The sequence below is a fragment of the Siniperca chuatsi genome, linkage group LG13, assembly GCF_020085105.1.
Source record: "Siniperca chuatsi isolate FFG_IHB_CAS linkage group LG13, ASM2008510v1, whole genome shotgun sequence".
Lineage (NCBI taxonomy): Eukaryota > Metazoa > Chordata > Actinopteri > Centrarchiformes > Sinipercidae > Siniperca > Siniperca chuatsi.
This window is the reverse complement of record NC_058054.1, coordinates 11,946,122-11,960,343: the sequence shown is the minus strand read 5'-3', so window position 1 is coordinate 11,960,343 and position 14,222 is coordinate 11,946,122. Positions and strand designations below refer to the sequence as shown.

The 14,222-nt window shown below is 37.9% G+C and overlaps 1 protein-coding gene across 5 annotated transcripts in view; it reads right to left on the bottom strand.

Annotated features, from left to right (window-relative positions):
- Nucleotides 1-14,222, bottom strand: part of pth1r (parathyroid hormone 1 receptor) — a 61,880-nt gene that overhangs the window by 4,368 nt on the left and 43,290 nt on the right. For all 5 annotated transcript variants that reach the window (XM_044220187.1, XM_044220183.1, XM_044220186.1 and 2 more), the window contains 9 exons: nucleotides 13,933-14,054; nucleotides 10,240-10,334; nucleotides 8,175-8,361; nucleotides 3,270-3,423; nucleotides 2,769-2,829; nucleotides 1,391-1,457; nucleotides 1,143-1,237; nucleotides 506-647; nucleotides 92-133 (listed from right to left, as the gene is read on the bottom strand). In XM_044220187.1, coding sequence (XP_044076122.1) covers nucleotides 92-133; nucleotides 506-647; nucleotides 1,143-1,237; nucleotides 1,391-1,457; nucleotides 2,769-2,829; nucleotides 3,270-3,423; nucleotides 8,175-8,361; nucleotides 10,240-10,334; nucleotides 13,933-14,054 — 965 coding nt within the window. The remainder of the gene's footprint in view (nucleotides 1-91; nucleotides 134-505; nucleotides 648-1,142; nucleotides 1,238-1,390; nucleotides 1,458-2,768; nucleotides 2,830-3,269; nucleotides 3,424-8,174; nucleotides 8,362-10,239; nucleotides 10,335-13,932; nucleotides 14,055-14,222) is intronic.

Below are 14,222 nucleotides of genomic sequence, written 5' to 3'. Positions count from 1 at the left end.
CTTAGAAGAGAAGAAGTAATTAAGCCATATAAGAGCTTAAATATCATGCAGGAGTTTTTGGAGTAAAATGCAAAACTTTCTGAGTTCTTACCTCCCCATTGCAAAAGCAGTATATAATTGCCACTAAGAATCCCTGGAAAAGAGTAGAGAATTATTTTACTTGCACCATCCATGAATTTCCAGGCCAACTATCTTAAGTGTGCACTTAACATGACATTTTAGCTGTATAATTTGATATTTAGTATGATATTTCAAATCATCAGCCACCCCTGTATTCCTCTGTATCTTAATTAAGATCTAACCACAGCCAAATATCTCAACAATAAGCAACTATTGGACATGAGGTAACTGATCCCTTCTAGCGTTTTCCTGAGACGTTAGCAGTGTTTTTGGTGATAAAGACATGTTAACTCTGAGGACTGATTGGGTCAATCAGATTTGTTTACCATGAATATTTATTGGGACCCTGAGAGTTAGAGCAGCATTTCTACCACAACAGCTTTACCTGGAAGGAGTTGAACAGCATCTCATAGTGCATCTGGATCAGCCAGGGAACTCCAGACACCTCTGTATATGGCATGGCATTGAATATGATGTAGTGGACACCAAAGAGTGGCATCAGCACCAACGTGGACTTCAACAGTTTTCTGTAACAGTAACAGAACAGTAGCATTTATCATATAAGTAATTTATCAAGCAAAAATGCCAAAAAAAATTCCACCTTCTCAAATGTGAGGATTAAATTTTCTCTGCTTTTCATTTTAAATTGAATATCTGAGAGTTTTGAACTGTTACGAAACAAGCTATTTTAAGATGTCACCTTGGAAATTGCAATGGGCATTACCATCTTCCAACATTTTAGAGACTAAACAATCTATTAAACAAAAAAATATCTGACTGATTATTAGTAATGATGATAATCATTAGTTGTAGCATTCATTTGGTTCATGACAGTCAAGGGACATAGTTATATACCATTTGTAATCCCCATTTTAGAACCTGTCTCATGATGCAAATGCAATCAGAGTAAATCCATTCATGTTTTTATCACGCTGGCAGTGATGAATGAATCAAGAGGAGCAGCTAGTTTGTGAGGTTCAGAAATGACAATAATAATTTTTCACTGTGCTAGTACTCAGTACCTGTACTGTTGTCTTGTGTCACACCTTCCAGCATTTGTTTCTCGTAGTTTAGTTGCCAAGACTCTGATGATGTTCAGAAATAACATAAAATTAACCTGAAGAGAAAATAGGAACATAATGATATAATTAAGTGTCATTGCAAACATAATAAGTTGTCTTTTCCAACAGCTGTAATGCCACAGGTGCAGTGAAACACTGTCATTTCCAACACAGCACGGGGACGTTGCAAGCAGTGAGCATGTACTCACCACTACAGCTGCCAGGATAGGCACTTGATATATCCATTTCAAATTGCCTGCACTTAAGTCCCAACACCTGCAGTAGATAAACAACAACAATACAGGGATCAGCCAGAGATAAGTAAGGATCAAGCTGCTAGGTGTCCTGATCCGGGATCCCTCTGTTCAACTCTGGTGTCTCTGATGATCACTGCCATCATTTCACTAAATGATAGGATTTAGAGATTTAGACAAGACATTTACTCTGACTCCCCTTCCTCTCTAAGACTGATCGGACACAAGTATCATATGAAACCATTCAGAAATTAATTCAATTTGTCGAAATAAATATTTCATTATATTTCCAGCCTTAATTCCTCATGAATTGAATCATTACTCCTGGGCTTCATATAAAACCCCCTTCGCACTCGAGGGCTTTTGCAGTTCTGAAAATACTTTTTTGGTTTGCAAGATTGAAATAACAAAATCTGTGCCTTTTGTTAAGTTGGTATCAAAGCAGACAGCGTAAACTGTCACATGTCATTAACGAGGGCTGTGCTACCAATCCGGACACTGAGGTAATCTCCTCTTTGGGTTTATTTTTTCTGCATTTTGGCCTTTAGCAACAAGATTCATAGATCTGTGGTCAAAAAACCATTGATAGTGGGTTGATATGAACCTGCATGGCATCTACTGATAGATTTGACGTTCAGCCAAATGCCTACAATTTCTTCGTATTGCTTAATGTACATGCCCGAGCTGTGGTTATTATCATGCTTGGTTTGTTTTCCTGCCAAAAAAGTCCTAGAAGGGAGGCAGAAATCTTCTGCTGCTCTCCTGCTGACTGATAAATGAAATATGTGGTTTAGTTCCAATGGACAGCTGCTGGATACCAGCTTAGCCGTAAGCTCTCAGCTCCAGAGTCCTCAATGTTCGACCATGGTACAGGACCAATGTGGAGACTACAGATAGTAGAGGGGGTTTAGGGCCCCTCTTGAAGCAGTTTTCTCCCTGACAAGGTGTGCCCATTCAGAAGTGGAAGGTGAATCCACTTTTATTCTTTTTAGCTTTCAAACCTGTCCTGAATCTTTACTACAGAAATTCATGGCATGTTTAGTAATCAGGAATTGTGAAGAATACTGATATTTTTAGGCTAGTTATCTTTGAATTTCACAACTTAAGCCTTTGAAACTTAAATCTGTGTGAACCGATGCTGTGTATACACTATGTATATACCGTTAAAGGACACTTGATCAGATCAGCATAATAAAACTACTGACACAAAATGCACTTCATCCTTAACTCTCTTTACACTTGCCTTCTTTGCTTCAAGAAACTCGTGACCTTTATATTTCTGTATTAAAGCTTAAGAAGAATAATGTGTATATTATTTATGCAGATCACTTACTCTGTGTCTGCAAACGTGGCTCTCACAGTTGCCCAGACTGTCACAAACATCGCTGGTACTCCTGAAAAAGAAAATAAAAAATATTTAAATTGTTGTGATACAATAGCCATCACTATGAGAAAATACTCGAAATGATTCCATAAGAAGTCCATAATTCGCTCATATGGGTAGAACCTGGGTAGCACAGCATCCACATTGTATGCGCTGTGCTTATGTAACTTATACGCACAGTGTGTACAATGCAGGAACTGTAAAGCCCATATTCATTCTGTGCTTTTACACAGACACTAGTCATTTTCCATTGTCCTCACTTTGTTATTAATACAGTATCAGCAAGGGATTTGACAGTGCCTCCTATTTTTCCCCCAAATGTTTTTGCATATTAATTAGACCATCAAAAATTAAATACCTTACATATGATTTAATTTGCATGGTATTAAGTCTACTAATCATATTATAATCACGTGCGTGCAAGAAGAATGGAAATGAAGCAGAACTCACCCCATCCAATCAGAGTAAATCCCCACAGATACTTTCTGTCTGAGAAGAAGGTCATAAAGATGAGGCTGTGGAGGTACAGACCCTCCACAAGGATCCAGTAGTAATTTGTTGCCAGAAAGTACATGAACAAGGTTACAACCACCTTGCAGCCAATCTATACACAAACATCAGACAAGGAGAACAGATCTAATCAATACCCACACTGACAAAAAGTGACAATTTTCAAATACTTGTTAAAAATGTATTTTGTATCTTCTTCTCTCATAATGCTGAAGTAGCTCTACCATAATGAACAAATCACATAGATAAGAAGGATACTTCTGATCATTTTCCACTTTCGACTTTTGTCATTGCGTTAATTGACTTGGATGTGGTTTGCAGGTAGTGCAGCTGTTGAGTATAATAATCAAAGCAGCCAAGCAAAACTCAGAGTCCAACACAAAACACACCCTTTAAAACACCATAACATTTACACTGCAGTCACACATCTTTAAATTGCTGGGAGTGAACAACAAGTTTGGAAGTGCAGTATGTATTCAGTAATCTGTACTGAATTATTCCACTGCAGATTACTGAATACATACTCCTTGATGTAACCTGAAAAAAAGCACAGTCCATTAAATCAGACAGCTGCAGCTGATTCAGAATGCTGCTGCTAGAGACCTCACTAGACCAAGAAAGACCAAGAAAGAAAGTGGATCATGTCCCTCCAGTTTTCAGATCTTTGCACTGGCTGCCTGAGTGTCAAAGAATTGATTTTAAAATACTATTGGTTTAAAAAGCACTGGATGGTTTAGGGACAAAATACATTTCTGACATGCTGCTACATTATGGACCCTTCCCATCTCAGTTCATCTGGGACAGTTTGGCTTACTGTACTGTGGGGACAAGACTAAGCATACAGGAGCAGCATTCAGTTTTTATGCACCACATATCTGGAACAAACTCCCAGAAAACCTGAGAAAACTGCAGGAAACTTGAGGTCTGCTCCAACTCTCAGTTCTTTTAAATCAAGGCTTAAAACTTTCCTATTTGCCACTGCCTTTTACTAAATTAAATTTGGCACCATTCGTTCATCGCCTTGTATTTCCTTTATATCTTGTCTTAAATGCACAGTATGTAATTTCTGCCACTAGGGGTCTCTCACATCAAAACAATAACAAAAGAAGTAATTTGATGACGCAAGTGAAAAGTTTTCTCTTATTTAGTAAAATAGCTTGACATCTACTGGATGGATTAGCACGCTATGTTGTGCAGACATTTATGGTCCCCAGAGGCAGAATCTCAATGACTTTGGCGATTCCCTGATTTTTATTGCGAATTAGCAAATGTTAGCATGCTAACGGGCTGGACGGTAAACCTGGCAAATTACCTGCTAAACATCAGCATGTTAGCATTGCCATTGTGATTAGTGGCTGAATGTTTCATAGAACTGACTAATCTGTTGAGATCACAAAAAATATTCAAGTGAGCCTACATTTTTGGAAGGTTTCTTACTTGTATTGCTCTAGATTTTTAATCACTGTTTTCTTGTCTGTCTGCAACTCAGATCTAAAGGAAAAGACGGAAAAGTCAAAAATCTCAACATAGTTCTGCAGGAACTTCCTGGGAAGCTGAACTGAGATCAACAAAGTCCCAAAACTGGTTGTGACATGTTCTTTGGAGTGCTGCTTGTATTGATACAATTCATGTCTATCGCCTCACTACTTCACCACTGAACACCTCCATCTTTTCTGACCTCAACCTCCCCTCTAGTTCTGTCAGACTGTGTGTGCTAGAGACTGCTAGCACAAACTCATGACAGAATGAGAGAAACACTTTAATTGGATATTACATTGCTACAAATCAGATTTGTAAAGATGTGAAAAAAGTGTGAACAGAGCCTGTGTATGGACTACTATTGTACTGACTTGCATGCCTGGATGTAAGCCATATTGATTTGCAATATCTGTACTGATTTGTATGATTTGTTGTATAGATTTGTATGTGGAAAAATGTATTATTTTTCAATAAAATTAAAATACAAAAAAAAAGAATGTATGTACCTGTTGTCCTTTTTAATTAAGTCATGTAAAATTAAGTATGTTAAATTCAAATTAACCATTAACAGGAATTCTGAAAAAATTTGAGTAGCCTAATTATTTATTTCAAATTAATTTATTCAAGTAACCAGGTGAGGGAAGCGTTTTGGGAAAGTGGGTGTGAATTACAATATTAGCATAACAAAGCAGCTGGAGCTGAAAGGAGGGGGTTGCTTGCATTCCTAGCGGGATGCCAACCTGGGGCCGACCCAGAACCGGTAAGACCTTCCATGCCTACTCAGGGCCGAATTTGAGCCGTAAAGCCAACCTCCACACTGCTGTATTGTCATGCCATGATTATTAGAAGTCAGTTCCTCTCAGCGCTCCTTTCTCTCCGTACTGATTACCAGTCTTGTAATTGTCATCGCTATCTTTTCTCATCACTTTGTATTTCTAACAAGCATTGTTGGGCTACAGCAGGGGTTTTGCCATGGCGCAGCTTTTTAATTGGAGTTTTACGCCTTTAAAGGAGACACAGGCCATGCCAACATGGGGCCGACCCAGAACCGGTAAAGACGCGTCATACTGCCTACTCAGGGCTGAATTTGAGCAGTAAAGTTGGACCGTATTTAATTCTACTGGTGAACCGGAGTCACACTGTGGTGAGTGCAAACTGGGATGGTTGAGGTTCAAAAACTAAAACAAGGAAAAGAAAAAGATAATCATTATTGTTAATCATTGTCAAAAACGTCTATTTTTTTTCTAAAGCAGGACACTAACCTTTGCAGATTGAATGCTTTACACAGCCATCCATTACCTTGACCTTTCACCATGCTACATAAACAACATACTATAGTTCCTTTATTGGCACTGGATGGATTGTGTACTGCAGAGTCATCCACTATCAGCGTAATTTCTAGGGATACTGGGCTGCTTTTACAATACTTTGTTTTTAATAAATGTGAAGGCTATGACATTTAAGAGAAATAATACAAGGTTATGTCTACATTAAATTTATTTTATATTCAAGTGCATTTAGAGCAGAATACGAAACAAGGACAAATAGTGAATGGACATAAAGCATTTGCTTTAAGATTAGAAGACATTTTTCTTGGCCCTCCTGAGAATCAGCCTACAGTTTCCTCACCCTAAAATTCACATATTTTAAATGGAATTTGTGTCTGTGCTATTCACAGCCTGTTGTTTCTCTCTGACGCAGTGTCTTGATTCATTATCTACACTAGAAGCTTTGTTCTGGGCTTATTGTTTGAAATTGAAAGTAATTGAAATTTTTTATGTATAATAATGCAGTTTTGAAACTATGGGACTTCTCACAGTGTAACATATGGGTAACAAGACTTCAAAAGAGTTTTCAGCTGCCAGTTAGTGTGTTTTACACTTCATGAGAAAATAAATAAATTGAAGGTTGACGTGGATGTGTTTATTTTTAAAAGTGACGTGACATGAATGCGTCATACGAGTACAAAGACCTTCTACATGCTAACATGCTACATGTAATGACACCACAACACATAGTGAACTCAGAGATTATTGGAAAACCGTAGGTGTCACAGCAGCAAACTGCAACTCTTGTGTTAAAGTTACATGTTTTAATTGCTTTGTGAAACCATGTGAATTTCCCCTGGGCCTTGCTGGCTTGTATTTTAGAGCATTTAAAATGGAGACACATTGCACAAGTTATTGATTGACTTAAACTGAAAATAAAAATATATAAATAAATGAATGAATTAATGAATAAACGTCCAAGTTCAAAGTGAATACCCTAGAACAGTGCCTTTATTATACAGTACAATATTGAAAGTGACATTTATCTTATTATAGATTATTGCTGTTTGAACAGAGGTTAACAATAATCCAGTTAGTATTATGTGCTGTTGGTTTGACAGGATGAGTGGAAGTCCCAGGAGCTAATATTGATTAGTCAGCCATTGATTCGGCTCCAGTTAAAGTCAAACCAGTTCCTTTCAGCGCTCTTTTCTTTCCGTACTGATTACCATTCTTATAATTGTCATCTCTATGTTTTCTCATCAGTTTGTATTCTAACAAGCATTGTTAGGCTACAACAGGGGTTTTGCCAGAGGGCAGATTTAGATGACTTTGACATTTTTATTGATATCTACAGTATCTACAGTAAATTTAGGATAAAGCTGAAAAAAACTTAAAAAAGGGCCAATTTCCATTTTCATTAGGTCTTATTTGCTACATACACTACAGTATACAGTATGCAAATGCACAAACATCTATGTTCCTTCATGGTGTCACATATGTCACCTACTTTAACGAAGCAATTTTAATCCAGTATAACTCAGTGTCCACTAAATATATTGCGCAAATTGTTTGTTTGCATATTAAAGCATGCATGAAAAGTACCACTCTTCACCCATTTTTTTAAACTTGAGTCTGAAAGGGAAAGCCAAGTACTGGCCTAGTAAAAGCTTGGCATGATGACAGACAGTACAGTTTATTTGCTCCAGCATTGGAAAAGCAGGTGAGACTTTGCAAAATACCACTTCCTCTTCAAACACCCAACTACACTACAAGTCAAATTATCTGTGTGTAATGCAATCAAACAAGGATCACTGCTATTATGATTTTGTTTGGAGAAAGACAGAAAATCCTTTATTGGCTATATTGTGTATTATATACCATAATCCTACTAATCCTAATACCATAATAATACTGTATGTTACATGAAAGCAACTACTATATATGTCTTGCTCCTTGTTAGCGTGTATAAATTAAAAAACTTTCTCTAAAAAGATGTTCAATTAGTGTTTTTCCTTCTCTTTGTATATCTTCAAGGATAGAATGCTTTATGTTGATCCCATCTGCAGGTGTGTTTTAGATGTGTTGGTGTACTTACAAACTGTGCTTTGTTGGCTGGTGGAGCCTCAGTGATGGACTTTAGGTCTTCCACTGTGACTCTTTCCATGTTCTCTAAGGCTGATCCAGAGTAGAGCACAACATCCTTCACAAAAATACTTATAGCTCTTAGCATGTAGGACACAAATAGGTGAATGTGGATGTAGTTCCTGGTGCAGTGTAATCGTCTAGGGAGAAAACAAACAAAAGTGGCAAGGTCAAAAGATAGATCTGCTGAAAATTGTGTGTTTTTGTGAGTGTGTGAGTATGTGTGGGCAGGCACACCTTTATGTAAGTGTGTGTAAGTATTTTCACACACACATGAACAATACTCATCCTAATTAGAGCCAGCTGAATTCCACGCTGACTATAACACATTCTTGAGATTTAGGGGCTTGAAACGCACAAATATTGAATTGCTCGGCTCAAAGTGAGCTGTAAAAACAAAATTGCAAGCATGTGTCGAGAAAAGCATGCAAATTTCCTTCCAGACAAGCACAAGTTTATCTGTCAAAAATTCTTCCAAAACATCCTGTCTGAGCGTTTACTTTGGAGTGGGCCTTGAGGTCATGCTCCAGTATTGGCATCAGGTTGCTGGATCAATGGCCATAAAGGTTACGTCATTACAAAGTCAAGAAAAGAAAGGCGATGATAATATTTACTGAATATTCATTAGTGTTTTAATAAATTCCAAAAGCCAACTTGAACTAGAATATTCTGAAATCTACTGGATACTGCAATTAGTCCACTGCAATCCATTATTAACTATTTCTTTCTCTAAAGCCTCATTAATGAGCTGAATATTTGACGAGCTACCCAGAGAGAACTATTGATTTAGGAGTGGTGGGCAAAAACTAATCTAGTGTACATTTCCCTGGTGAAACATACTGAACACAACTACTAATGTGAAATATCCCTTTTCTCTCCCTGGAAAACATTTATGAGCTATCCTGTCTAAAAGCTGACATGTTGAAGGGGAGACATGGCTGGAGTGCTCCGGAGCACGGAGCCAGAATGTCAGATGGGCCCCTGGGATAACTTATTAAACTCATTTCGCCCATAGATTTCCTGGTGCCAGTTGGGAGCATTCCTAAAGCCTTCTGACTGCCTGCCTGTATGGTAAGTCACGCTGGTGGGAACATTGGTAAACAGCACCTTCACATCGATTCCTGATACTCCCCATGCTAAACAAAATAAGCAAATAATGACAGATCTACCCTGCATTAATCAGCCATGGAAATAAATCAGACTGCTGCTGCACAAAAAATGAATTCAACCTTGTTTTAGGGTTCTTCACTTAAGCAAGAGAGGCAAGATAAGGCTGATATATACAGCATCTGTGGCAAATCCTTTCATCGCTTACATTCCGACAGTAGGAGAAGCGAAGCTGTTCATTATTACCAGTATTTTAAGTATTTTACTCTCAGTTCTTCACATCTTTTGAGAACTTATTTTAATTTCTTTGTTTCGGTGGGGGGAAATGGGAAAGAAACACACACTTTGTGGCTTAAGAACTGTAATCTTTGTAAGCTTGGTGGAATTGCAAAATCAATATCTAAGCTTTGGTTGTTTGCCATCGAAACCTGAAATCAGCATGAAAATAACAAAGAACCTAAATGTCAGACAATGAAGCATGCATTACTGCAAGCCTGGAGGCAGACTCCTCATCAAAGGTAGACATATCTTAGTCGTTAAAAGTCAAAGGTAACGTTTGATACAGTTTGCATGCTTCATGTTGTTGCCGTGACACACAATATACTCAACTGCATGCTTATACAACTATGCTGAATTGCATGATTTCATGATAAAGCCTCTTTTTTCCATTAAGTCATCCTGAAATTAATATGCTCTGTGCTTCACTGTATGTTTGCGACTGATAAAATGTTTGCGACTGACAAAACGGCATGGTAAGAAATTGTGCCATCACGCCATTTAGACCCCCTGTTTTGATCCCTTTCGCAACTGCTTTAACCTTAATTTCTGATCCTGTCTCTAAATCCCTCTCATGGGAGCATCTGTGGTTGAAAGGACTGATTGGAAAAATTCGAGTGACAACATCGACTCACCGGAAATATCCCAAGATGACGACAGCCACCATGAGTGATCCCAGAGAGATGGAGTATCCAACTGTGTAGATAAGATATAGACGGTGAAAGACCTCCTGTTGGAAGAGGATAATTTGTTAGAATGTCAACAGGGCAGCAAAATGAGAGACTGAGAGGACTGAGAGGACTAGAATACATTGTAGCAACAACAGCATCAGTAAGCAGGACAGATGGACTTTGGGAAATATATACAGTAAAATGTCAACTATAGAACACTGTAAAAAATTTCTTGTTTTGTATGTTTGTACGTAACTATGAATATATCACAAATACCTGTGATTTATAAAAAACCCAAAATATATACAGTACTACTGTGTATGCACTATAGGTACACTTAGGATTTTATTTTCAAAAAAGTCCTACTTCATAAAACAGTTTGGCAATTTAGGATTGCATTGTTGATTTAACAAAATACTGCAAGACCTAATTGTATTCCCATATTTATGTGAAGAAATGGCTAATAATATATATCATCCTATATCCTATGATATCATCATATCATATGATAGCAGTGATCAAACATTGGACAAATGCATACTTATTAGTTTTACTGTTCATAATAGGCTATATTTTTATGCAATGGATAAGGTTCAGGAGGCCTCAGTAACCCAAATGAAATGACATTCAGTCAGTATACACTATATCATTTTTTTTCCATAAAAAAAATTATATTTTGTGCTCACATGTATACTGGCAGGCTTTTATTCTGGTTTAGTGACCAATATTTGGTTTACATATGTTTTTGTTAGATGTTACAAGACTTTAACGTGCTTAAGCTTCAGGGTTATTATTTGTGCTAACATTACAACAAGTTAAAATTTCTGTGATCAAATTACTTTAGGCAACTGATTTCATTACAAAGAGCATGTTTTCTCAAAAGGCAAAGTAAATTCACAGATAAAGAGGAAAGGTCACATTTTATCGGTAATTTCCCCCCCAAAAAACTTCAAAATGTGTTAACTTCAGTGTGTTTGAAAATGCATTGCCACTTGGTGACAGAAATGTCTAAAGCACACAGAAGTTACTGATGGAAACAACATTTGACATGGGTGGCGGAGCTGGGAAAGGCTGGGTGGGGCAGTTTGATCTTCCAGCAGTGAGCTGGCAGCCAGAGGACACTGTAAGGAGAGCCACTAACCAGACCCTCTGTGCGTCAACGTACTGAAGGGGCCAAGAGCCTAGTGTGATGTAACCAGATACTCCACTGCTGTTATCATTTATCATCAGGATCCTGTGCCAAAAAAACGGGTGTGTAAGTTGTGGTGGTGGTCTGCGGTATGGCAGTTGTGTTGTGTGGGGCTTTCATTCGTGCATATGTATTTGTCATTAACTGTTGCAACCGCTCCCTTAGGAGCCCATCAACATAAACATCTGAAGTCAAAAAGAAATTGAAGTGCGCCATGATGAGGTTATGCCCACATCCTCTACACCACATTCAGGCAGAGGAGAGGAAAATGTATGTGGGACAGCTGATGTTTGTATCGTTTCATGGCACAAATTTGATTATTGAAATGCTTCCGGACATTAAAAGTTCCTTAAAAATTCTTGTCAGCATCATTACTGTGCTTAATGCAGTATTGCTTATACAAGAAAAACGTATTCATATACACACAATAATGGCTGAGTAAGTGCTATTTTACCATTTAAAGCCAGGTTGTAGGTGTTTTCCACCCTTCTTACCAATACCCAGTAGTCCTATTCAGTGCCAGTGTAATGTTCCGAGATCCAACACTCACACAATGATAGAGAAAGAAACACTACAGGAGCAACTGCGACCGGGGTAACGTCTACCTTTGTCAGTCACATAGGGATGATTGTAGTAAAACGCTGCCGTGTTTTTTGAACAAAACAATTTTCTCAACATGCACTGTGGTGTGATGGTGAAGTCAGTACTTCTGGTATTTATGATCCCAGGTTTGACTCTCACTTGCTGATTGCATTTAGATTTTATATTACAGATGGTTAAGCTTAATTTGAATGTTTAGGTAGTATAAAGTATTAGAAATTTGTGGTTTAAGATAAAAAAAATTGTAATAGTTATTGTTAAATTAGAGATATTAAAACTGTAAGGGTGTGATGGGGGTCAAGAGTAGGAACCTGGGAGAATGGTTAGACACTGAGAATCATGTGACCCTCATTATACAGTATTTGTCTGAGGAGTCTTTCCCACAATGATGCTGCTGTATTGAAGTTGTGTTGAAGTTGCGTGTGTGTGTAGCAAATTTCTGCTTGCGTGAAATGCCATTGCATAATGGTAAAATACACAACAAGGAAACAATAGCTACTGATGGGACAGGTATGAAACAAGGTTCATTCCCATATTATCTCCACTGTAACTGTGCAATAACTGTTTTCATCAATCATAACAACAGCAAATGACAAAATTTTTATAAAATTAAATCACTTACATTTTCAACATGACTAGCTTCAGACTATGATTAAGACTAAGAATGTAGTCAGAAACGGAAAACACACAATATGGCCAAAAGTATGTGCTGTACTTATTCTGCAGCTATTTTTCATGGTGTGCTTCCAGTGAAGGGAAATCATAATGCTGCAGCATACAATGATATTACAATGACAATAGTGCACTTCCAACTTTGTGGTCACAGTTTGTGGAATGCCTTTGCTGTTTCTATGTGACAGTGCCCCCTGTGGTCAAAGTGAGGTCCATAAAGAAATAGCTGTCTGAGTTTGGCGGAGAAGATCTTGACTAGCCTGTGCAAAACAAAACCCATCAAACACCTTGAGGACACCTGGGATGGGTTGGACCACCAGCCATGAGCCAGATCTTATCACCAACCATATGTGCCCGACCTCGGTGATGCTCTTGTGGCTGAATGGGAGCAAATCCCTGCAGCCAGGTTTGAAAATCTTGGAAGATGTTCAACACTCTCATATGGGTGTAATGTTCAGGTGTCCATATACTTTTGACCATGTAGCGGATATAAATTTAAGACATTTACAAGATTAGAGTTAATTGAAGAAATAAAAAGAACGAAAAACAGAAACATCAAAAAATATGCTTATTCAAAGGTGTGTTACACAACTTAGCATACTGGTAGCCTCAAATGGCAGCGAGACACTATTTCTTGTAGTTTGATTACATGATTACCAGGAAAGCAACATGACATCAGCACACTGCAGGGACCTTGGGTCTAAATTTCTTCTTATCACAGTCTAGTTGCTGTGAAGACGGCTTTGAGGTTTAGTCACTTTGAGTTCTTAGATTTCTTTGAATGGAATGATTTCTGGGATAATTTGCAATTTGCAATTAAGACTAATGTGACACTGTTTTCAGTTTATGTTTGAACGGACATTTAGCAAATTGCAGCATCATATTATCACGAAGAAACCACATTGCCATCCTGTCATTATCCCCCTCATCATCATCTCGACATTTCATTAAATATGATTAAAGTTTATTCTCACTGTATATTACTGAGAGGGCATGTCAAAAATGTGTTACACATTTCAAAGGGATTGTAATTGCAGGGTAAAATGGTGCAATAGTTGCCTAAAAGGTTGTAATATGTAAAGTGTGACAGTTTACTCTGGCAATGTATTCGCAAAGGCTATTGCTCTTAATTATTGTGGAGGAAGGCACTGTAACTGTGTCTATGAGCATGTAAATGGAGATGAGACAGATCTCACCTTTTCATGGCTATGGTTGTAATGGTAGAGGAATTTTGCACATTCGTTATAATTGGCCCATGTCTTGTTGGTTGTGGCCTGCTCCCACGTTCCGTTGTTGTCACACCGACGGTATGCTAGTCCTAGACACCAAACAGAAAAGTCTATTTTTAATTACAGATTTTGCCAGTTCTTTGCCAACACAGTCAATTACTCATCCTCTGCTTGTTTCTTACTTAAAGCTGCATAATTGTATAAATTGCAAACAAGGTTTCAGAGGGAGCCCAAGTTATGATTGCACAGTATACAGT